The 26,319-nt window shown below is 36.4% G+C and overlaps 1 protein-coding gene across 13 annotated transcripts in view; it reads right to left on the reverse strand.

The window, feature by feature from the left end:
- The window catches only part of CADPS (calcium dependent secretion activator), a 144,555-nt gene that overhangs the window by 48,578 nt on the left and 69,658 nt on the right, over positions 1-26,319 (reverse strand). For 4 of the 13 annotated variants that reach the window (XM_053470213.1, XM_053470207.1, XM_053470215.1 and 1 more), the window contains exons 10-18: positions 25,098-25,206; positions 24,567-24,779; positions 16,442-16,578; positions 15,639-15,826; positions 9,280-9,381; positions 9,101-9,164; positions 8,739-8,862; positions 6,882-6,950; positions 5,626-5,643 (exon numbers count right to left, since the gene is read on the reverse strand). In XM_053470213.1, the coding sequence (XP_053326188.1) occupies positions 5,626-5,643; positions 6,882-6,950; positions 8,739-8,862; positions 9,101-9,164; positions 9,280-9,381; positions 15,639-15,826; positions 16,442-16,578; positions 24,567-24,779; positions 25,098-25,206 (1,024 nt within the window). Of the gene's footprint in view, positions 1-5,625; positions 5,644-6,881; positions 6,951-8,738; positions 8,863-9,100; positions 9,165-9,279; positions 9,382-13,847; positions 14,013-15,638; positions 15,827-16,441; positions 16,579-24,566; positions 24,780-25,097; positions 25,207-26,319 lie in introns of all 13 variants that reach the window. The other 9 variants (XM_053470208.1, XM_053470216.1, XM_053470210.1 and 6 more) reach the window with 4 other exon arrangements.

Below are 26,319 nucleotides of genomic sequence, written 5' to 3' on the forward strand. Positions count from 1 at the left end.
CAGTACAGAAAAAGCTATATCTCTGTAAAAAATTTATTGTGAACAAACTCAAGGTTACTATTCACAATAAATAATTACAACATAACAACTGGACATACATGAAGTTCAATGGATTGTAGTTATCAATACCCAAGGGATTTACTTGAGGTTGGGACCCGACGGCAATGGAATTGTCATACAATGGAGGAAACTTCATGGATGGGCGGCCTCTGGAACCCCTGTGATGTTTGGGGTGAAGAACCTTGGAACTCTGGTTTGTTATGAGACTTTTCAAGGTTTGTCATCCCAAAATTGAATTTGAGGAACGCATCAGCTGGGGCTTTGTCATTGTCCTCCATCCAGAAAATGGGCCCTGATACTGGACACGAAGGAGAGATTCTATAGCTTTCCAGATGTTGGCTTCCATAACTTCCATCAGGACCAGTTCTAGGGGTTCTAGCTCCTTAGGCAAACTGTATGAACTCGAATGCTAACACATTGAAGAACCCAACCCCTATGGCCATGTGCCTAGTAGAACCAGCCTCGACTCTGATGAGTTTACGCGTTGTTGTCCCTGTTGGCAACTGGAATAACCAATTAGTACATAACACCAGCGCCTCGCTCTCCTACATGGAGAATTCCCACTTGCAAAATCAGTTGCTATTTTAAAAAAGCGATCCGTATTAATACTTTTCCCCCAGAACGATTATGCTTTTCCAAGTAATGGCGCATGACTCCCACATAGTACTTGGTTCATTATATTATTTCTATTATTATTATTTTCATTTTATTTTTTTCCATGCCTTTTGCTTTTTAGGCTGTTAACTCATTTATCTTCATTATTTGGAAAAAAAATATTCTGTTCACCGTTTAGGAAGCCGAGTATGATAACCAACCTTAGCAAGAATCCAGGGTACTGATAAATAAATCCACAATGCCATAAAAACAATGCAAGTCATTCTTTGTTACACAGAGCAAAACTGTTTTTTTTTTTTCTCACAATTTCTAATTAAAAAAGGATTGCTAATTTTGTAGCCCGCATGAAATATTATTCGATTTACTGCTAGAATTCCAGGGTTCTTCATTTTTATTTTTTTTTTTGAATTCTCCATATTGCCAAATTAGATGATAAGACTACAGCAGTTGTTAATGTGACCTATGAAGTATTCTTATATCCTTTTGTCTAATTTAAACATGTAGAACATCTGTCACTTTTCAAAATGTGTGCTTTTTAATTGTTTCAAGTTCCTTTAATTATTTTCAACGTGAATTACTAGTGGCTCTCATTTTGCAGCTTGAATCAAACAGCGCAAACCCATGCCAACTCCTTCAAATATGTTGCCTGCTTTCCCAAATGTTAGAACACAGTCATAAGCGTCTGACCCATCTGTCATATAGTTTACAATATCTGCAAAGCAAAATGATTTGAAAAACGAAAATAGTATCCTCTCCGCAACGCACACAGATGCAGGCGTTCAACTGTCTCCGTCCAATGGCTAAATGGGGAGGGGGGGGTGGCATTTTTATAGTTTTCAAGTGTTTTTCGAAATCAATTAATTTAGAAATTGTATCCTTTGTTGTGAATGCTCAAACTATTGGTCGGTGTGTCTAAAACAGATGGATAATAAACTATCGTTACGCAATAACGATTCTATATTATAGTAGCCGCTATGGGTGGAACCTCTTCTTGTTCCTAAAGTCCAAAGTTTGTGGCATGGCTGGAATTTTTTTTTTTTTTTTTTTGACGGCTTCAACAAATGGAGGAAACCAGTCAATTACATGGGAGTTGAGTGTTTTTTCTTTTTTAAAATGTTATTCCAATCCATTAACCAATAGCAGTATTAGCATTACGCGTGCATGCGCTAAGGAGCTTAATTATAAGGGCAAGTGTTGCGAAGTTCTGGACTGAAGTAAGATTTCCCATGAATTCATAATATTATAAATATTATATATATTATATTATATATTATATTATATATATATATAATATATATTTTTATTTTATATTAATTTCTTCCTATTTTTAGCTTTAAAATTGTTTATATATATATATATATATATATATATATATATATAAAGTATATATATATATATATATATATATATAAAGTATATATATATATAAAGTATATATATATATATATATATATATATATAAATATATATATATATATATATATAAGTAAACTGTATTCCAAGAAATATATAATGACAGGACTGATTGTAATGCCCATCCAAATGTTTAAAAATAAATTATTATATTAATTATTATAATTAATCAGCTATTTAGAATTTAAGAAACACATTTTAGATTTTTTTTTTAATTAATATTCCGTAAAAAATCCAGAATACACATTTTACAGATTTAACCCTTTCAGTGCCAGAGCAGCATACGATGCATTGTTCCCCTCCCTGGCACTCAAAGGATTAATTGTCATGTTCTGAAAAATGCACGGGTTCTGATTCTGGATGCTTTCGCATGCGTGGTGCCGCAGGCTTATAATTCACAAGGAACTGAACCTCGCTACGTAAACCATGTTAATGGTCCTCAGGGGCTGCATATATTTTAACAGGGGCAATGACATCCTCCCACCTTTTTTTTTTTCGCCACAATTTTCTTTTTACATGTTAAATTGGATCATTTTAGCAGTCAGACAATCAAGTGTAATACAAGTCCTTGGGGTGAACAAAGAATGGCGCCTGCCGCCATCGATTATAGAAATACAGTCAAATGGAACAAATATGATGCAAGTAAATCAGATTGTCAGGAGGAAATTATTGTGATTATTATTATTATTTTATTTATTTTTTATGGTGTTTTTTTTGCATATTCAGCTTTTTTATGTATGTTTCCTGTGTATATAATTAATGAGCTATTTTGTTGTTGTCGACAACAACAAACAAAGGGATTTGTGGTCATTTGCCCCCCCAATGTCCTGAAATTCTATCCTTAGCAGCATCCTTCTGAGTTTGTTGTGGAGCTATCGATGGGGGGGGGTTACTAATCTAAGAAACAAAGTGAAAATCTAAGTAAAAGATGGAGAAATTAAAGGTGGGAGTGAGAGATCCATATACGTATTTCTGAGAAAGGATACCAATTTTTGCTTCCCCTCCTTGGAGAAATTACCCCCCCCCAGTATAAGTGGCTCCCACTTAAAGGTTGGATTTTTCTAAAATTATCTTCTTACTGAACGATCCAATTTTAATAGGGTATTTTTGGCCAGAAAGCTCAAGTATCTAAGGATTTATATCCTGTTTTTTTTTAAGTTCTATAAAGTGTTGTCATATATGAGTTACCCCCGACGTCCTTTCCTCCATGTCGGTTATTTAACTTTTCCTAATGGGGGAATGTAGCATTTCTATAGCTAATGTGTCTGTTGGGTTCTAGAAAGAGGAATATAGAACAGTTATTGTTTTTTTTCTTAAAAGTTGACTATACAGATCTGGTAAAAGCTGTGTTCGGATCCAATGTTATCGAGGTTGGAGGTCTGGGTGTTTTAATTCTTCCTTAAGCAGGATACCCATAATGAAAACGAGCCAATCTCACCGCACCCTGTGCCGCTGTATTAGTCGTCTTCATAAACAGTAACAGAGCTCTACGGAATGTGAAATGATATTTTTCTCATTCTGACCCACAGAAATAATCTCTCTCGCTGAAATCAGATTAGTCTGAGCCCCTCTAAAAACTCATGTACTGGCCTAGATTCATTGAGCTCTTGGCTTACATTTAGGTGGGGGCGAGAAGGCCCGATAGAGATTTCTTGTTGGTTCAGTAAGGCTCCTAAAAGTCACTCTGTCCAGGAACAAAACCCCAGTTAAGCCAAAGGTCATCCTTTATTAAATATTTTCTCTTGTACTTCTACGCTCCATGCCGACAAAATAGGTCGGGCTACTATATAACTGAGATATTTGGTGGTCAGTGAGAAAACTGGAGTGTCTATTACACCAAATGAATTCGGTTCATCAGCTTCTTCCTTATTGTTGTAAAAGTGTAAGAAGGTGATATCAGTGAAATAATTAGTTAAATGATGCCCGGAGCTCAGAATTTACTTGCCTGAACCCAACCACCAAGGGGACAACCTAAAAATCTGCAGTAAACCCCAGTAACCTCTGTAAATTACAAACAGTAAAGCCTTGTGAAGTAATATGTATGTAGTGCACGTCTCTTAAATGACATTAATTCTGGATAAAGAGATACAATTTAAATATGTAAAGATGAGAGAGGAGATTTTGATGAGGAATGGAGATAAGGAAGGGTTCGTGCAGCAACAGAGGGGTGGGCAACAGTGAATGAAGTTCCAAGGGAATATTTACATTTTCCCTTGGACGAGAGGACTAAGAAGAAAGTTACAAAAGAGATGGAAAGAAATGTTGTAGGGGGCTGCCAGATCAGCAGAAGAGACGAAAGGGGTAGTAAAAGAAGATGTGTTGATGTGGAGTTGAGTTACGGAGAGACTCAGTAATAAGAAGAACTTGGTGAAGAAAGACATAGGGGGAAAAGAATCAGGGTACGAGGAGATGGTTACGAAACTTGGGTGAGGGTGACAAATAGAAGAAAGAAGGTATTGGAAAAGGGAGGATTTTCAGGTAAACAGTGAGGGAAGAGCAGAGTTGGGCAAAAAGTGAAAAATTGACCCCATTTTATACTACTTTTCCACCGGTTTTTGCCCACCTCTAGTGAGGAGACAAGGAGGTGGTGGAAAATGAATGGAAAGTGTGAAAGTTCTCTGAGTGCTAGATTTCTACTGGTAATCAAAAGAAGCCCCCCCCATTGTTAGACAAACTTAGCATCCTTGATATCCTTAACAATCAAGTGTTTTTCCGATTCCTTACAAATATCAGACATTAGAAAAGCCCCCTTCCCTCCAAATTCCTCATGAAAGTAAACAAAGTGTAAAAAAAAAAAAAAAAAAAAATATATAAAATGTTAACATATGTATAATGTGAGATTTTATAGGTTGTTTGTTGATGGCCTTTTGGGGGATGAAAAAAAAAAAAAAGAAAAAAAAAAAAAAAAGCTTTGGAGACAAAATGCAAATGTTCAACTGTGAAGAATTCTTTGGCGTGTATTTTCACAGCTAAGGGCTGTGCTGTTAAAAAGCAAGCCCTCCGAAAAAAAAACATATTCATTTTGAGCCATGTAACAATACATCTCATTATCTTACAAACATAAAGGACGGAAAAAAAAAACACAGGATTTTTTTTTTTTTTCTGACTGTGCTGTTAGTACACATTTACAGAAAACACAAACATTTTTTTTTTTTAAATAGGCATCAACACAAATATGAAAAGGGGTGGACGGACATTCGTTTCTTTGTTCTGTAGTGGAATCTTGGAGATTTTTTTTTTTTTTAAATGCATCGTAATAGTTTGGGATATTAAAACGGAAAATGGCTCTGTTTACTAAGGTCAAAGGCTAATCTATTTCTAAGGTGTCGTACGTTATTTGCATGTCATGTGTTTGTTAAGACAGCACAAATTAACTCCTTAAGTATTTTTGTAGCTCCGTTACATCCTACGGGAGTACGCAACTTAAGGAGCCATAAAAAAAAAAAAAAGAAAGAAAAGGAAAAAAAAAAAAAACAAAACAAAGAAAATAAAAATGTTTCACTCCTACTACTTTATAATGCATATACAGTTGTTCACCTGCGTCCTTTTGATTTTCTATATGAAAGAGAGAGAGCAAAACGGAGAGAAAAGAGAAAAAAAACAATACATATGCACAATTAATGAGAGAGTGGACAAAAATGTTATCCCATTCATGAGTGTCATTTGCCACTTAAAGCTCCTCGTGTTTAAAGAGAGAGTAAAGCACGTGCTCTCCTTCTTTAATAAAATGTCATTTTCTATATGTTTCCTTTATATGATAGTTCTTGGTGCTATAGTTTAGCAGATAAAGCCTTGTATGTGCTTCTGATATCTGGAAGAGTTGAAGGTCTTGGAATAACAGTATTAACATACGTAAAGGTTACTGTAACTCTATTGGTTTGCTAATTTGTTTCCCTTGAAGGACAGCATGGTTAGCAAAACAATTTCCGTTCATGATCGCGGAAGCGGAGGCATCGTATAGGTTTTATCTGCTACGTTACAGCGGCAGGAACCGTCAGGAAAGATACTTGACGTAAGTTTCATGACATTTCTTTTTTTTTAAGAAGAATATTAAACCCATCACCCCCTCCGTTTAACACCACCCAAAATGGCCGACATAAAACCCTGACAGCAAAAGATGGAAAGAAAACTACAACAGACCAGATCATAGTTACAAACCAGCACGACTGAAATACAGTTTAATCCACCAAAAATGGTTCTATATTCGCACACCTAAAATAGCACGGTGACAATGGAAATATAAGATAAATTGTTCGAATGAGTTAATCGTTGGAAAAGAAAGGGTTAAGACAGAATACAGAAGGAGGAAATCACATTTCCCCTTTTTTCAGTTTTTAGTCTTCATCGTTATCTTTACATGACTTTCAAAGAAAAGAATGAGATGGTACACCAGTGTCCTTTCAGTCACCTCTACTGCACTGGGTCTTCCATGGATGTTGTCGGTTGTTAATTTCTAAATCCATTATAAGAACTTAACAAGTTTGGGGGGGATACACATAAGCAAAGTAAAAATGCATTCAGGTCACAGACAAAAATAATAACTGAAATACTAACAGACGATTGCCGGTTTATAACAGACAAATGGCTAAGTCGCTCAACTTGATTTTTGGCTGATAAAAAAAAAAAAAAAAAGAAATGACTGGACTTCCACACTGGGCTTCACAGACAGAAGCAACAGACAAGAATGTTAAAAGACTTCAAGCAAGGAAAGTGAGTCGGAATCTGGAAGAGGGTTCTTGAAATAATGGAAACGGAGTGGAGACAGCATGGAGAAAGGGTGATAGGTTACTCACGAATGGTTAAATCCATCACTTGGGAGGCCAAGCAGAAGACTGGATGTTCATACATTTCTCTCTTTTTGCCTATAAAAGAGGATTTGGGCATGCAAGAGGCTTAGGTCAGAAATGTAAAGAGGTCATAGGTTAGAGGACACTGTTACATTAATGTCATACGGAGAAGAAGTTTGTAGAGATCGTGGGATACACAGGGTAGAAGAAGAGAGTGTCTTAAATTTGAGTTGTGTTTTTTTCTGGATTAACCATTCAGCATGCCCATGAGCCACACCAAAATTGTGACTATGTTTTCATAAACAAGACTCTAATGGTTGAAACATAAAGGGAGACAAAATTAATAGAATTTGGTTTGAGATACTAAGCACTGAAGCATTAAGTATCCAAGGCATTTAAAGGTTTTCCCCATAAACATAGACAAAAAAAAAATTTCTACGGACATCTGTTACATTTTTTTGTAACATTGTTTTCAATTGACATTCCGTCGGACGACACTTTTAATAAATGTATCGATTTTAAAAGTTGTAGTCAGCTATGCCTATAGGAGAAAACCTGATTCATGCAACTGGTGTATGTTGGGTTGTTATTGCTAACAATCCCAGCATGCTCCGGAATTGGCATCGCAACCACTTTTTTCGAGAGAAAAAAAAAAAGGCGGAAGAAAAATGGCTGAGCCAATAACGTGTAAGAAAGGAAGGAAGCGGAAGAAAGTAGTGTGGGATGAGGGATATTTTCTGAAAAAGAAAGCTGGAAAAGAAGGATTTGTTGCTTCAAAGTATTCCCAGACCTAAAAGTCACAGTGCAAAAAAAATACAAAAAAAAAAAAGAAATAAAAAATAAAAAGAGCCGGGTAATTCACACAACCAAGAAGAATCTCGCCACATTAAGGGAAGTATACACTATAGTGTTCTACTTTGGAAATGAATGCATTTTTACTTACAGATCTTAAAGTTTGTTTTGCATTGATTTATCTGAAAGAAGAAAGCATATCTCACCAATATGTTAGCACGTACTCAACAGAAAAGCTTGAGGTGGCGGGATCGTGAAGCAAGAGGTTAATGTTCTCCAATCAACTCTTCCCGTGTTCTTCCAACCATTTTAATAAACCACATACAGGATGTTTTCCATAAACTACTGCTTCGGGTTTAGCACCCGATCCAAAGACCTGACATACTTCTATTGGAACCATTCCCTTCCAAGGTGAGAGGTAACAAATGCACTCTTTCAGTACCTTATTCTCAAGGGTTTCTCACTGGGGACACTTTAACAACCTGCTCTCTGTTAGAAAGTCCTCAGTGTCAGCTGGACAAAGATAACATCCAATTGACCTACAAGGAGCTTTTGATTTTCAACCAAAACAGCAACCAAACAACCAAATCTGACACATTAACCCAAATTCACTCGTTAGGCCTTAAATCGAAGATCTAAACCAGTGTTTAAAGTTGGTACAAAGTCTGACAAATCAACAAAAGAGTTCCAGGTTAACAGAGCATATCGGGTTGGCCAACGCCTTAGACATCCTGGAAATTCCACATAATTCCATCCAATATTGTACATATTTCATGCCTACAAATTGTGAACATATAAAAAACCGATAGTAGCTGCTGAATCTTCCAGACGAAAAACATCCATTTTAAAACCATGCAAAAAAATCCAAAAGCAAAGCAAAAATAATTTCCAATTCGATGAAACAGTACACATCGTTCATCGCCCTAAAGTAACAGAGTCAATACAAAGTCAGACCACAACATTCCTATTGTGCCAAGTCCACTTGACCTTTCAATATCTAGACAGAGTTCACGGAAAAATATCGACGGAAATCCATCATTGTATCTTTCATGGGAAATACGCATTTCTTACCTTCAATTTTTGCATATTCTGATAGTCTGGTATAATTCACTAAAGCCGCTTGTTCTAAGCATTTACGGATCACATTTTTCACATCTTCTTGAGGGACGGGTGTAACAATATCCTTCATTAAAACCTTGTTTTTAAAAAAAGAGGAGCGACACAATAAAAAGTAAATAAAAATATGAAAAAGCGTAGTGTACGATGACATCATATAAACAAAACCCCTTTTTCCACATAATTTCCCATCCTTTTTCTTTACTTGGAAAATGGTCTGATTAATAAGATTGATATCAAGTTTCCAAGTTTTACTTATACTCCCTGAATAAAAAAGAAAAAAACTATTTTCATGCATAAAAGAAGTACACACTTACCCTCTCCAGCAGGGACAGAGTAGCTTTTAAAGCCCCCTCGGGTCGCCCAAATGGAAAACAGTACCTAAGAATATATGGATACATTTTTCCTTAAGTTGCAGACTATCTTCAGTAGTAACACAGCAGATGAACCCTTACATACAGATATCTCCAGAAACCGGGACCTTGACCAACTTTACCTAAAATGTGTGATTTGATTCTCCAGAAGCAGACGCAGCCTCTCTTTGATGTCTTCGAAACGCTCTTTTTCTTCAAACGTTACGGTTCCTATCCCGTCAGGCCTGCGGGGGAAACCCAAAACCGTGACTGACCGACACAAAACCCTCCGACACACCAGCAACCCACGTGTGTAGCCAACAAACACGGCGCATACGGAAAGCCGATGGCCCGGCAGTCTAAGTTTAACGTGACTGCCCGAGTCGCAAAGCAAAGACAAGAGAAGACAACGAACGGAAAATAAAACATCTGAAGACAATGAAGTGTTTCATGGTGTGTGTTTTTACAGTAGATTCAAAGACTCTGATGAACGAACTGATTGTCATCCATACAATATCAAGCCCCTGCCACCATATCCCACTCTAATAATATAATGTATCATCTTATAGAATGTGCTGAAGACTTCACCGATTTGCACACAAAGAGCTGATACCGGGGATTTTTTTTAGACCAGACATATTGCATTAAATATTTTTTTTCTTTTGCTAAGTGACTGTGTCGCACTGTGTATACTCAGCCGCGTCTTCAATACGTCTTTTGTGTTTATTGTGTGCGTGCTCCTTGTTGGGCTTAAGGCATCAAAAGAAAGAAACCTGAGTAAATGTGAGATTCCGAGGAAGAAGAAGAAGAAAAAAAAAAAGCAACTGAAAATGAAGCGTAATGCTTTACACGCCACTAACACAATGTTTTCCTTGATAACGTCTGAAACGCCGTCTTTCATGAGTCAAAGAAACTGTGTGTAGTCAAACAAAAGGCGTATAAGGTGTCACAGCCTACAAAATACTATTTCCTCTTCTCTTTATGTTCAGAGAGCCACGTAATTTGGATACCCCTCTCATACTTACACTGTGCCACAATCAAAAAGGAATCGAGAAAGGAGAACGGTCTAATTCAACCGCCGAAGAAAACCAGCGCCTTCCGACGCTAAAGATTACTACATTCTATTATTTTCCAGCAAAAATATATAGATTCGACCATTTCCTATACAGAAGCGGAGTCGTCTTCTGGTAATATAAGTCGTCTACAAAACGGAACAAATGTTCAACATGAAGGCCTCCTCCAGTGAGAAGCTAAGCTGTAAATCCCCGACACTAGACTAGTTTAGCAATACAAAAGGTTTGGCGTAGGATTACAAACCTTTAATAAACCTCCTGTCAGGGGTCAATTGGTTAGCTTTACTTTTTCTTTATTAAACAAATGAAAAGATTCTGAATTCCGAAAATTGCAATCTGTACTGTAATGTTTGACTGACCTCGTAAGCGAGGAGCCACTTCACACCAAACATCTCAAGTCCTCAGACGGAGCTCGCTAACCCCCTCCAAGGACAAACAGGAATATAATAAAGCCCTTTCAAAGTTTTTAATCCTATGGTGCCTGGAGTCGTTTAGAACGGTCGATACTCCAACACATTCAAAACATGGCTAGAATTTAAGAATTTCAATTCTTAAATTCAAATTTCAATTCAAAATTCTTACACAAAAAAAAAAAATCATATACCCTATTTTTGAAGACCCTGAACATTGGCATATTCAATCCATAGAATGTCTACCTATATTTTGGTAGAGCCTAAATTAGAATAATACAATTAATTAAGGGCTAAAAACATCGAGGGGTTAAAAAAATATTGGGCCAACAAATACAATAAAACGATAAAAAAATCATATCCTAAAAATCAAACTAAAACAGATAATAAAAGGAAAAAAAAGGTTTAAAAGACTTTTTGTATCAGAATGATGTCGACGGAATGTCCAGATCGGTCCTGGCCAACCATGGAAAGGTTTCGGGTGAAACGGAGAAGACTTTATGAGTAGTTCTCATCACGGCCATCCTTCCCCAAACAGCTGTGTGCTATATCACATCTGACACCACAAACATTTCTTAACATCTACCTTTCAAATATTTTGGCAAAGCGTTTCTCTCGCTGTCCTTCACAAAGTTGACATTTTCAGCAGAACGATCAGAAAGATGTCAGCTTGCTTGCTTTTCACGTTCTCGTCAGGGTGGTTAGATCCAGTTCTGTCACCTTAACTCTCTTCACAAAATCCTGTCTCGAGCCATGTCACAAATAATAATTCTTCCAGAGCTTTTTGTCAAATTTCAAAAAAAATTATCACCCAGCCTTATGACAATAGTTATAGTAATGTTTTTTGGGTTTTTTTTTTTTTTTTTTTTTATGCTGTTCATCTTCCCAGAAGCAATGAAACTGATTCATTTGCATCGAGCTAATCTGGTCTGGTCCACATAACAAAAAAAATGTAATCAAATCAAGGATATTTAAAATATTTGTTAGGACTTTAGCTGATTTGTTAAAGAATGACTGAAGACTTTTTGTTAACCCCTTAATGACAAAGCCCGTACATGTACGGACTGAAAATGCAATGGGTTTAGGGACCGCCCATTGTCCTTAAGGGGTTAATTAAAATACGCAGCCCTGTATGATTAGAGAGGACAACATAATATTACGATTATTTATTATTATTGTGATCAAGCCAGTTTTATAGTCACCCTAATGCAATATTTCATATTTATGTATATTTTAACCCTTACGACATTATGTCTGTTTTTAATGATCTCTTCTAGCCTATGATCTCCATCCAGTATGCGACTTGCAAGAGCCCATATTTGTGTGGTGGGTGGGGAGGAATAACAGGTATGCCTATGGCCTGCCTGTTTCATGGATTGTTACCAAGAATGATTTTATGTAATTCCTCAACGTACAACGGGAAGGGAGTTTTCAAATAATAGCCATCCCGCATAATTAATGAAATAAAGATTCTATTCACTGTTATGAATGTTCTATTCTTTGCTTTCCTATGAGAAATGACAAGATGCCCCCCCACCCCTTATATCCCACTATTTTGAAGACACACAATGCTGTATAATAGGAAGGTATCTGAATTGTTTGGAATGATCTAATGACCTTCCCAACAGGCTCTCTGAAGCTGCATGCACATCCTTGAATTTATATCATCTCCATGTTTTATCAGACAATACAATTATTTTCCGATGACTACTCCGGTCTCCTAATTTCTCATTCAAAAACAAAAACGTATAAAAAAACGAGTATAAAAATAATAATAAAATACTTTATAAAAGATCTAACTTAATGTTCTTCTTTATTACAGACACTTAAGTGATGACCGTCTTCCAGCCAACATGTCAACAAGGTCGAAGAGAGTCCAGAGGTCGGTTTCTGCACTGCTTGCCCCCCCCCATGTGCTAATACCGATCGGATACAGTGCTAATGCTGTGTATGAAGCAGGACCACGGACAGCAGCTATTTAGTTAGTTCCATATGATGAACATGTCATGTTGTCAGCACGCACCTTCGGGCTGTCGAGAGACATCTGAATCTCAATCTCTCTGCACTTTCTCACTGACTGCGAGCTACTGTCGTCTAACTGCCTGACCTTAGACATACACGATCCAAACAGACAACCCACCTCAATCCTACCATCAATGTCTATTTCAAAGAAAAGATATTGATAGTCACATGCATTCCTCTCCGTAGTTGACCTTCATTACTTTGGTGGCATATCCTGACTGACAGCCAGTCTCATTTCAGAGAAAGCTAAACTACTAGTTCTTTTATTAACATGTAAAAGGCAATCAACATCCAGCCTTAAAGTAGAACAGACCCCGCACGCGGCCGCCAGTGTTCCGGACTGGATTTGGCCGACTTTACGATACTTGAACAAATTGAGAACTTCCCTTTTTATATACAAATTCTGGAATATCCGAGATGCTGTCAACTCTATTATACGCATCAAAGACAAAGAGTAGCAAAGGGAGTAACAATTATGTGTAAATTTCTTTAGACATCTAATCAGAATCTATTTGATTATTAAGACAACTTTTACATTAAACCTCAAACTCGTTTAGACGTATGTTATTACTAATAATTACAGCACTAGTGCGTTATCCAGGTGGTTATTGTGTTCCATAGTGATGTCATACATTCGGAAATGGGGTCGCTGTCAATGTTACTGCTGCCCATTCCAAATTATGCATTTAAGAATATAAAACGTCCGTTGCTTGAAATTGTATGTAATGTATACGTCGTGGCTGCTTATATGATGAGGCCTGATCTGCGTATGGATAAACTTCCAATAGATAATATATGAACATAGAAAGGGTTCAGTTTATTCATTTTGAAGGGCTGGGTGCTTAAATTAATGATGTAATGGATCAAAAATCCTCTTGAACAACAACGGTGCACAGTAGCTATTAATTAAAACAATGTAACAATGTGGACAATGGAGTGTCGACATTCTACCACTGGATCTACAATCTAAAGGACACAAGGCTTTAGGTGAGACACATGGTAGGAGCTCTAATGGGGGGGTTGAGTTTTGGCTTAAATTGGCTTCTGGTGTCTCATACTATTCACCAATAAATTAAAAAATGAAACTGAAATTAAGCAGGTCTTAATTACGACAACATTAATTGAGATGAAGCTTTTGGAGCTTCGGGAGACGATGGAGAAGCCTAATGAGTCAGAACTAAGTATCTAAAATCTAGCCGTTCTTACCTTTTAGGCTCTGGATTCGGTTGTGATTTGGAATCTTTCCTTTTTTTAGAATCTCTTTTGGAATCTCTTTTAGTCTCTGGTTCAATGGTAGAAGCGCTAGGCACTTTGCCTGCTTCGCCTTCTACATTGAATTGTGACCCACTAAATATGTCTATGATTAGAGGACTTTTGGTGCGTGGATGGAGAACACAGTGCATGCAATCAACGTATATTGAGAAGAAAAAGGTTGCAGAAGGCAGCATGGAATAAAGAGATAAAAGTAAATAAATTGAAATAAAAGAATGAAAAAAAATCGAGAACAATGTAAATTAGAAGAAAATGAAAGGAAACACGGTCATGGGTTAAGCGTCCAATATGTATTGAAATGACAATTTGTACTCTCTAAACCACCAATGCCAGAACTGACTAATCTTCCTTTTTTTGATGCATGAGAAAGAGGGCAAACAGCCAGCTGTAGGGGCAGGAAATTTTTTATTTTATATTTTAATTAAATATAACACAAAATATTTGATAGGTTTGGAATAATGGAAGTTCTGGGTTATTCACAGGTGAAAAATCAGTCTTTAGGTCAACCATTGTCCCACAGAAAACATTGTGAATAAAATGCAAGCATAGACTGGGAAACAATGTTTCGAAACGCGTTTGTCCAGTCCAGTTAGCCTGTTTAATTTAATTAAGTTATTTTCCAGAGTACTATGTTGGCCAAAAAACTGGAATATGACATATTTAACGGCCGACATGTCATCTCGTTGTCAGTGAATAGTTTAGAACATCTCCACGTATTGGATTAAGTTGTATCATCAGCCCTAATCATTCAGCCCCGATAAAGCCTACTTACATTGTGAAGCCAAATACCGGGGTAAACATATTTGTGAATGGGACAGAGTCACTGTTACATCAACAGGGAATGGAGTAGGCAAATATAGTCTGAATCCAGTCCTGAGCTTCTTATGTCAGATCTGAAGTCTATTTATCTTCCAAGCCCTCGGGCACAAAGCATTGTAAGCTCTCCGGGGCTTTTTGTGTGTGTTAATTAAAGACAGTGATTTGCACAGCTCAAGAGCTATGTAAAAACACATTCTTCCTATATTATGTGAGTCAGGGGTTCAACAACCCAACGAAAGGCAGGTTGCCTCCTCCATAGTCTTAAGAATCGCTTTCCTGCTGTTTAACCCCTTGGCGAATGTTTTTTTTTTCCAAACTACAAGCAGGTTGTGCATTAAAAAAAATATCATACAAAACAAATTTGAGACGCTCAACCAAAAACGGACATAGCCTGTCCTACGGCACGTCCCGTTTGGGAGCATCTCAAGTTTTAGCTCTTTTGTGCCAACATATTGGTCATGTTCCTACCCCAAGGGCAGTCCAGAACTGAGGGAACCAACAATCCCCAGATATACTTTTCATCCTCATCTGTGGGGTACGGTTGGTGTCCCTCTGGGCACACGAGAGCAAGGAGGTCCACATCTGGATTCACCTTTTCACTTGGGTTCATTTTTTGTACTAGCTTTACTTTGTTTTTGGTTATGTGTGTTATTGCGAAATATACTTCTTTATCATGTTAACAAAGGCCCAATTATAATTTAAGGATAAAAAAAATGAGTTCTATATTTAGAAAATGACAATTTAAAATTAAAAAACTAAAAATACTATTGAATAAAAACCCCAATTACATAATATGCATTTTATTTATCACCGTAAACTCATTACATTGGATTTGTGACCTTAGAATTTCTTTCAAAATAAGTTCCTTTAGAAAATATATATATATTTTTAATAAGATGGTCATACCTGTTTCCATGTACATGAGATGCACAAAAAGCAAAACTATAGTGCAGTAGAGTGGGGTCAACCATTGCGCCGTTCTCCGCTCGCTCTAGCAAGTCACTGAGATAACATAAATGTCGGTGACAGCCTCTAACCCCGTATCTTGCACAGTATTCATCTAGGACAAAGACCTGCCCAGGGCTGAACCAACCCTAGAAAATGAAAAAAAGTCAAAATAAATAAAAATTGGCTGGCATATTATTGATTAAAAAGACAAAAAGGAGATAATCGATGTGCCTCTTCAATGTATAAATAATTGGAAATCTCTTCACGATCATTACTGGCCACATGGCAACGTTTGATGTCTAAATAGTGCTTATTTTGGACTTTTTGGAATATTTCTACATTTAAAAAAAATATATATTTTTGCCCCCCCCCCGTGATACTTTCTCGGTCCCAGTTTGTGATTATCTCTTTTGTGTCTCACCGAGCCGGTCTCTCATACCTCGTTTGTCCCAAAAGGTATGTAATTTACAGTAATTAACAAAACATCCTTTTAGAAAGTGAACTCATAGCTACATCAAACGCACCACGCTGGTCCTGCTAATTTCTGCGATTCAGTTTAATGAGCAAATTATAGTGTTTTAACCCCGTAGGGCTTTCCTCTAACCTACTTATATTTAATGGCTATTTCCTTTCATGCCGAAGATAGTGAGTTAAGTGGATCTGGATTTAGCTTCGGAGCTAAGATGACCAATCAGAATTCACCAAAGATCGTGAAATAGAATTTCAAATAAAATAATAAAATATTTCCAACACATACTAACCAGGCATGAGTAGGAGTCGCTAAGTCTATGGTCCAATGTGAGGCGCTGCAACATCTCGAACAATGAAGCGTGGTCAAAGTTACAAGGGTTGGAAGAGATAAATTCATCCATGCCATGCTTTTGTGCTCTATCAGCATCTGTTTATTTACATGTGTGGGAAAAAAACAGAATTTAGGAGAAAGAGAAACAATATATCATCGAGTTCAAGCATTCACAGAGCCCCAGGAGCTCAAAGGGTAATGGAGACCAGAAGGAGTTTGTTCTACATATTAATACAATCTTTTTGATATCTTCCTTTGACAATTTATCCATCACAAAGAGAAACACATACAGCTAAAACAAAGCCTCCTTAAAAGAGTCTGGAAACGCACAATCACCTTTTTTTAACCTACATTTCACTTTCCTAATTAAAATGATTTTTCTGTACTTTGATTTATTGACTTTTGTTATTGAGAAGCAATTTATACCCTGTGTTTGTTTTATTTATTTATTTAACTAATTCCTAGTAAAACTAAATGGAAAATCAAATGCAAATGTTGTTCGTATTTAAAATTCCCTATTTAAATATTATTATTTCGTAATTAAACAGATAATGCTATTCTTTTTTTAAAAAAAATGTTAAAAATGCTGCTTTTTGAAATAAATCTATATATATATAAAAAATCCAAGGTTTTAAGGCCACCTGTAAGTACTTAAAACAGAAAGTAGATTAAAAATGAACATCTGTTAAATTATACCTTAATTTGGGACCCAAGACAAAAAGAAGCTGTTTAACCCTTTAATTAAAAGCAGAACATACATAACAATTGGTAGACACTGCCTTGTAATCTTACCTAATGACCTAAGTATAGTCAAGTATTGTGCAAGACTGGAATCCCACGAGCCAAAGATCATAACCTATACCTAAGAGGACCGAGGCATGGCCAAGAAAGGTTTTCCTACACACTTGTGACGCGGATAATAACATTAAAACACATTTTGCTCTCAAATGCAGCAGCCCAATTTCCTACTACATGAGATGCAACTAATCCTCGGGAAATACTGTGGGAAAGACTATGGGAACCTATAAAGCAAAATCAGTTCCCCAGACTTAATTCTGATGCGCGACATCCCCTTAAAATCCTGCTTTTATTTATTTATTTATTTTATTTTATTCTGGTCTCGAATGTTTAAATAGCACAGCGGGAGAGACGTATTTTTTATAGCTTGAATGTCTTGAGTGTCAAAGAATTAAACTTGACTCAACAAAGTGTATTTTAAGAAGACTCTGGAATTAAAACCCCCAACTTGAGCTGCAGAATCTCCAAGAAGTATAAGGTGTGCTTGTATTTCACTACAGAATTTTTTAAAAAAGTAATGAATTTCATTGTAAATAGTAGTATAAAGAATATGGCAGAGGATCTTTTGACATTCGATATTTTTTATTGAATTGTGAAGATATTAAATATGTTCTTGGGAACTGGAATGATTAATTTTATCTAACTTCTAAATATATTTGAGTGTATTTTGTGTTCAAGATTTGTACAAACTCAATAAAAGGGTCTTAACAGTGCTGCCATCTTCCGAGTTTGGAGGTAACCGGTGTCCCACAGACACAAATAGTCTCATAACACAAAAGTCTGGGAGTGTCGGAGAGCCCCCTAAATCGAATCTTGTGGTCATGGTGTCTATGGTGGGGACGGCCTTCGATGTGATGAGATTTCCTAATCTACCAAGACAATCTATCTATCTATCCCTCTATCCATTCATCTATTCATTATCTATCTATCTTTCTATCTATCTATCTATCTATCTATCTATCTATCTATCTATCTATATCTATCTATATCTATCTATCTGTCTATCTATCTATCTATCTATCTATCTATCTATCTATCTATCCATCCATCTATTAATTATCAATCTATCCATCTATCTATCTATCTATCTATCTATCTATCTATCTATCTATCTATCTATCTATCTATCTATCTATCTATATCTACCTCTATCTATCTATCTATCTATCTATCTATCTATCTATCTATCTATCTATCTATCTATCTATCTATCTATCTTTCTTTCTATAGATCTCTCAAGACCAACAAGCTAGCCCTGAAACTAAACTTAGCTCATAGTTTAGAAGCCAGTGAGTTAAACCATTCTTTTCATTTTCAACTTTATCATTCAACTTAATTAAATTAATTATCATTACTTAACCCGCCATAGTAAAGGGCCCCATTCCTAAACAAAATGAACATAATATCTGATCATTTAATGCCATTTTTAATCTTAATAACATTTAAAATAAAATAGAATTACTTCTTTTTTTAAATCTTTTTTATAATTGTTCAATTGGCTACTATGATTTGGGGTTTTAAAACTTAGTAGGGATCCAACTTATATCCGAAATATCCTCAATCATCCATAATGATCAGATCCTTTTTGTGCTCCAACCATGATCTTTTTTATACAGCCTCTCAATGCTGATATCAAACTATATTAATGATACAAAGAAACTACGCGTTTGTGTTATAATTTGTATTAATGAAACTCCATCAATGGCGCTGCTCTCGTCTGAATGTTAATTATTGTTAAATGCTATAAAATATTTTCCCTTCTATGCAAACACAACAACAGAGGAGACTATTGAAAGGTGGCGAATAACTTCTAAAAACCATCATTTCACTAGACTTTACATTTTGACATTAATTTAGAAATTCATTTGGAAAACATTTTATGGGAATAAATGTCAACGAGGCATGCTTTTTTTGTGATCTGAAGCATATTTCTGTTCATGCCATTAATGTGAATGTTAAATTCAGGTTTTAAGAGTTTCAGTACAAAAAGGCATGCGGTAAACTGCAGTAAAGTATCGTGGCGCACCCCCCAAAAAAATAAAAATCTATTTTTTTTTTTACGACAGGCCTCCCCATGCTGAAATGCCTAAAACCCAGCTTGTGGATGTAGCAGATAATAAAAAAAATTGATGAAACAAGAAAAACGTAGCAGTGAGTTTGAATGACGTGTTAAAGGTATCATGTCAAGCAGAACATACAATCATCAACATCTCACAAGGCAGCGAATGATGCGATTGTCAATCTGAGTGTTCATTCATTCGTTCTCTCATTCATACTTTCCTTTTTTTAATAAAAAAAATATCAAACTCCAGCAATATTTTTAGATTGTAGCTTGGCTATATGGAGTCCTAATCAAGACACCCACAGGATAAAAAAAAAAATATTTCTGCTTGGAGAAGTGGAGATTAATTTCTGCCTGCTATCCAAAGTGATGTAAGCAAAATAAAGAAGGAGAGAAAGAAAGAAGGAAGGAAAAAGGAGTATTTTTGGTTTGCTTGTTTTTCGCTTTGAGGAGGGATGACTGCCTGCTCCTTCTCATACTGCATTCATTATACTCCAAATACATATTTGCCAACTCTCATGACTCTTTTTTTTTTACCTACCGCTTCAAAGGAACCAGGAGTTAAAATATAGGCTTCCCCTGTGTATAACAGAGGTTTGTAACATTCACAGAAGTGTAAAATAGGCTGGGAGAAGTAAAATCATGTCCCCCAAGGGGATCTTCCTATCTGTATAATATACAGATAGCAAGGTAGACATGTAAAAAAGTTTTGGTTGCCCTAGCTTTCTTATTAAAGTCACTCAAGTAGTCAGCTGCAAAAACACAAAGGGATATATTTACCAACACAGGTATATCCCTGGCTTCACTACAATGGAGCTTCTCCATGGATTGCCCAAGGATAACATGTAGTTAAAACAGTGAGATGCCTTCTGATAAATTTCCCCACCTTAGCTATACATTATACAGGGTCAACTCAGCCCTTCCTGCAGGAGAAGCTCCTCGGGGGCGGGCCTTCCTAATGCTGAGTGATGTCAGGGAGATGGTACGTACAACTCACTATTAAATACAACTTTTGGTTTATATTTATAACAGTTTCCAATACTATGTAGACAGGGGGAGTGTATATTTTAATTTAACTTTCCATTTTAATAAAGAAAAAGAAATAATGCATACATATATGTTATGAATGAACCAAATATTATAAACAAAAAAAGTCGAGACTCTGGCAAAGAAATTTAGTTTCTCAAGTAAATTAATGTAACACTAAGAAATAAGTGATGTTGGTTACATTTTTAAAATGTTTCGATGATGAACAATATGCTCTTTTTTCACATTTCTTGATATCGGGCATTTCATAGAAAAAATGTATATACGGAGTCAGCATTTGACATTCATTCATACAGTGCTTAGGGACTTATATTAGTTGTTGTTTTTGCTATATTGTGATTGTGAATCTTTTTTATACACTGTATCTATAAAAAATATTGTATTTATAACAAAACTGGTGTATGGGATAACCTTACGTAATGCTATTATTTATTTATTGGTTTTATGAAAAATGTTATTTTCCTTTTTTTGGTTGGGTTATATCATTATAGGCAAAATCATCCATAATAAACACAAAAATAAAAAAAAAAACGCGTATGACTAGCATCTCTGAACAAGCATTAATGTAAGATAATGAAAAGGAATGAAAATTAGCTGTTAATACTGGTCTCGGAATGGAAAAATACAAATTAATGATTTCTCAAATTAAGAGCATCTTCTGATGCTAACGTCCAAGCCAAAGAGAGAAGGCAAGTATGCAGACATCACATGCATCCCGATTTCAGTATGGAAACTTACAGGTCAAACCTAAAATTTAGGAAATTAACATGATTTTTTTTTTCTTTTACTACAAATCTAAACATGAGAAAGGATTAAGAGAAAAAAAAAGCACATTGCATTTGTCAGATAATCTAAATAGATTATCTGAACTGTGCTAGCTACTGGCAAGCACTTACCCTTCAGTCCGGCTAGAAGATAGCAGGGTAAGAAGAAAAAGACCAGAATAACATAATGACTCACGAAAGCAGAAAGGGGACCCTAGTATAGCAAGTTATGTACTAGGGATTAGGCAAAAAAAAAAGAAAAAAAAGAAAACTTTAAGAAAACCCCTAAAATTTCCAACTAGACACATCTAAGATTTAGAAAGACAAATATTTTGTAGCAGAAGGGCTTCAGCATTAAAATATATCTAGGTATTTAAAAAAAAACATTGGACTTAAACATGGATAGATATATATCGGTTAACGAGCGCTTTTTGGAAAACAAAAAAAGTTTAAAAAAAAATATATTTTTAATAAAATGATATTTCCGGGCATATGTTTGATTGAATGTTCTACTGAGACAGACAAGACATACATTAAGGTGTTGGTGGACAATTGTTTCACTTTTATGAAGCTTTAAAAAAAAAAATACAATAGCTTGGCAGGTTTCTCAATACATTTTTATTTTTTTGCTATCGTGGCTATTTTTTTTTCCAATAATATATATATATATATTTTTTTTAAATGGAAGCAACACCAAACAGGATAAAAAATAAGAAGGCCAAGAATTGGACTGATAACATTTTCTATCAGCCAAATAAAAGTGATTTTTGGAGCCACACAGATGAATGAAGAGCAGGAACTATTTTAAGTTTTAAAAGGCAGGATGGAATTCATCCTTTTTTTTCAGAGTTGCCTTATTTGGTCAATTAGAAAAGGTAATTAAACAAATTAAAGTGGAAATATACGAGATGATCCCAAAATTAACTTTTTTTTTTTGGTATAGAAAAGCAATATAGCGTTGGTATTACGTGAACGCTTTATGCTGTAGACAGCTCTGAAAATAAGGGTGAATAAGGGGTTAATTATTGTAAAATTTAAAACATGTTGAAAATGCTTTTGGTGTCCTATTCTAAGTAGCTTGTCTAGGAGTCTATAAATGCACAATTTCTAAATATACTACACGGGAAAAAAAAAAAGAACAAAAAAAAAAAAAAACACAAGAAAATTCCAAAAATTGGCTAAAACACACCGAGTAACATTTATTGTACATCCTTACCTTTCTGAAAGAAAAATAAATAAAAATAAATGAACAGTAGCAAAAAGTGCAATACTGGATTTTATTCTGCGTTCCAAATTCGATACATATTTATTAAATAATTCTGGTCCAATAGATTGATTTAGAATTCAGTCTAACCATTATAAGATACTTTGTAAAAAGAACCTTGAACAAATTGATACTTTGTAAATAATTTTTCCAAAAAAGATACAAAAAATGTCAATGTAAGACAAACTGAAGAAATGTTATGTGTGGCCTGGTGGAGAAAGTCGATTCATGATTCTGTTATGATCTAAATAAAGGCATGGTCACCTACCCAGCTTAATTGGGGGTTAAGGTCAGAAGTGCAAGCCAATGTTTTGAGAGGAGAGCGTGAGAAGGAGAAGTTTAGCCCCCGATGTGTGGGCTTAAAAGGAGAAACAAGTTTAACCCCGTGCAAGCCAATTTGAAGAGAGCCAACAACAATGGTGGAATATTGGCGAATAGGCTTAAAACATTTGTGTTCAAATAGGTGGAGAATGTGGCAAAAATGTATTTTAGGTGGCAAAAGGCGTGGAATATCAGGTACTACGGGTATATTTTTTTAATTACTATGAATTATTCATATTTTTAAGATTTAAAAAAAAAATTGTAATGTACTTTGAATAGGGTTAACTAACAGGAAAAATTAAATTACCGGATCTGGAACTCATTGGGTTTCCCCTACGGTAGCTGTAAGGGCAGTATTATGGGTCGAATATATAAATGGTGTTTGCCAATGACCACCTCCACCTTCCACCCCAACACACAGCTATCTGCCCCTCTCAGTTCCTGGGTGGGGTGGGATGCGGAGACGGGCTGAACCTTAAAACATGGTAACATTGTAACGAGTGTGGCAATCCATAGAAAAAGTATTTTGCCAATTTGCTGTCAAATTCTCTAAAAGTACCACCGATTCCGGCTGAAAGGAACTGGTTTTCACCGACCTCCGGAATCGAGACGGCATTCATGGAGTCGGAGAGTTCTGTTTGGTAATATGTCAGTTATGAAGACACGTGTGAAACCACTTGCTTAGCACGTCTACAAATTTGGGAATATCCGACCCTTGAAGTCGATAACAATGTGCTGCGTACGGGGAAAATGCACGCCACCTGGGCTTTGCACCTTTCACTTCCCTGCTAGGGTAGAGAAGTGTTCATTGTTAATATGAAAAAGAAAAAAAAAAGCACAAAAAATTCTACAGCGAGAACAAAACAAAGCTGGAATGAGGTATAAACAATGAAACGTCTCCCGCGTCATTAGGAAGATTAACTGAAATGAGATTTAATTATAGTGTCCATCTTAAATAAACAGCCCGATCCAGTATTGCACTTTTTTGGGAAGCAGACAATGAAATAAAAACATATTTTGTTATGGTTTTATATTTTTTATAAATAAAATAGTAATATTGATCATTTCATGATTTATTCATTTTAAATGTTATTTAAATTAATCGATATTGGTATCAGAGGAGCCGAGCTAATGTCGGGAACTTTGTTCTAGACTTAAATGAGTCTAAAAGGTTCTTTTGGAGGAGAGTCATGCATTGCGAATGTCGGGCCATTTTTACCATTTTATCAAAAATGTCTGCCTATTTTCTGTAAAAAAAAATCTCCATCCAAGAGGTGGTCCATGAAATAATACTTAACATATATGTATATATTTAAATTACTTCACGCTACATGGATGATTTGTAAAAAAAAAAAAAAAAATGTGGATTATGCAAGATGGAAAAGAACATATTCTTCTATTCCCAAATGATATATATATATATTATTATTTATTGTTTTATATAGCGCCATCAAATTCCGTAGCGCTGTACAATGGATATATATATATATATATACAGTATATATTCCATGTGTGCTATACGTTTGCAGGGATCTATGTTAAAGATACCATTCTTTGGATCGATGCTCTAGACCACCTTGCTCCGGCAATGCATTACTGGCCACAAAAGAACAGAGAATTTGCTCCTATTGGTAATTCTTTTTTAACCCCTTAAGGACAATGGGCGGTTCCTAAACCCATTGAAAACAATGCATTTTGAGCCCGTACATGTACGGGCTTTGTCATTAAGGGGTTAAAGCCAAATTTAAAAATGATATCCACTATTTTTCTTCTCGCTCTTAGTTGCTAAACTAAACACAGCACGTCCTCGGTGTGCGCATGTACTTACAGAATTGTGAAATGGGCGCGTCAAGCTGCGGTACGTTTCCTCCTTTAGCGTTGAGTTTTTGGACCTGGGTGGGGGGTACGGGTTTGTGCGACTGTCCCGTGGCTCGATACATGGCCTGGACCCACAGAATCCTATCCTGTTCGTCGTCGCTTGCGAAGATCACCGTGTCTCCTTCTTTGACGGCGTTAAAAAACGATCTGCCGCCTTCCAAACCTGATAAGACGTTGGAGGAGATAAATGTTCTACTGCTTCATTGTTACAATAAAAATGGAAAAACATAAACACGGAGCGGCCGTGTAATTCTATTATTTTATCCATCTCAAGGTGATAAACGAACCCCCTAAAAAGGGTGACACGTTGTTAGCTCGATGGCTCGTTCTACAGCAGATAATGGTTTATAGAGCATTCTAGAATAGGTTTATGGATCAACCAAGGTCCGGCGAAGAATAACGAGAGGTTTGTTTCAACAACATCAGGGATATTCACCACTTCTGGTGACCCCAACGCCCAATGCATCCCCCGACAGCCTACCTGGCTGTGGGTCGGTGTAGTCGACGGTGTATCCATCCAGCTGCAGAAGTTCTTGGGGCTCTGCCTTCTTCTCTCGGTAACTACACATCGCAAACGTGTACTGACTAACCTGGAAAAGCAACCAAACAACGCGATCAGTGCCGCTATGGAAGCCATACGGTAGACGATCGTCTAAAAAGCTGTGCCATATGTGACCCCCCCACCAACAATTCATTTAAAGGGAGACCTTAACTTAGACTATTTCAATTCTACCATTGACCGTTCTAACGTTCCAGTCATATCTAGTAACTGGGATATCCGACCAGCGTCGATCCTGCTGAGAGTTTTGGGGCAGTTATTATTATCCGATGGAAAAAGCTCTTAAGAAGCCAAACTGCTTCCCTGTTGGGTTTTATGGGTCAGAACCACAAGTAAGCAGCAAATGCCATTATATGATAAACAATCTGATCATGTAGGAAGACGCACATTGTTCAACACGTGAATACCGAGCGCCCGTCGTAGCGCCACCCTTGATATCGGTCGAACGGACATTTGCCCGAGTAGTCTACAAAAAACGCAATCGTCGAATGAGCTGCTAGAGGATGGGGGTCTTTGTTTTAAATGTGACCTCCTGCATTTGTGTGGCTCTTTGAAAACCACGAGCTTTTGAAATCTCATCATTCATGTAAGACAAGTCCGGGGCTGACACCTTGTCACAAGCGATGGACGCTAAACTGCAAGGTGCCGGTCATATCAACGTGATGGAGAAGTCCCACCGATCTGTGCCGTCGCTCCTGTAAATGGCAGCCCTCACTCCGTCGAGAGCCATCTTTGTGACACGATACATCGGATGTCATGCCTTGACGGAAGCCTTTTTAGTTTGGGGGTATAATGTCAGGATCTGGAATGCCCTTCGGGGGGGTGGGGGGGGTCGGCGAGGGGCTTGCGTCAAAACCAGGGCTTGAATTTAGCATTTTAAAACATGGACTGTCTGTAAGGAGACCGTTAGAAAGATAAGGATTCTCCGAGCTTTAGGCAACAGATGAACGGGGAAATTTACTGTCAAATGATTTCAAATGACTTTGTTAGGGTTCTGTCAAACCCTGCGATCCTCGCAGAATTTTATCTGTTTGGACATTTTCTTTGACCTCTGGAGGAAACTTCATGTTTGGATATTTGTTTAAAATACTTATGTCAATGTGTCGTTAGCGTTGGGGGAAATTAAATGCAAATTCCAATTTTA

Source organism: Spea bombifrons, chromosome 6 (genome assembly GCF_027358695.1).
Source record: "Spea bombifrons isolate aSpeBom1 chromosome 6, aSpeBom1.2.pri, whole genome shotgun sequence".
NCBI lineage: Eukaryota > Metazoa > Chordata > Amphibia > Anura > Pelobatidae > Spea > Spea bombifrons.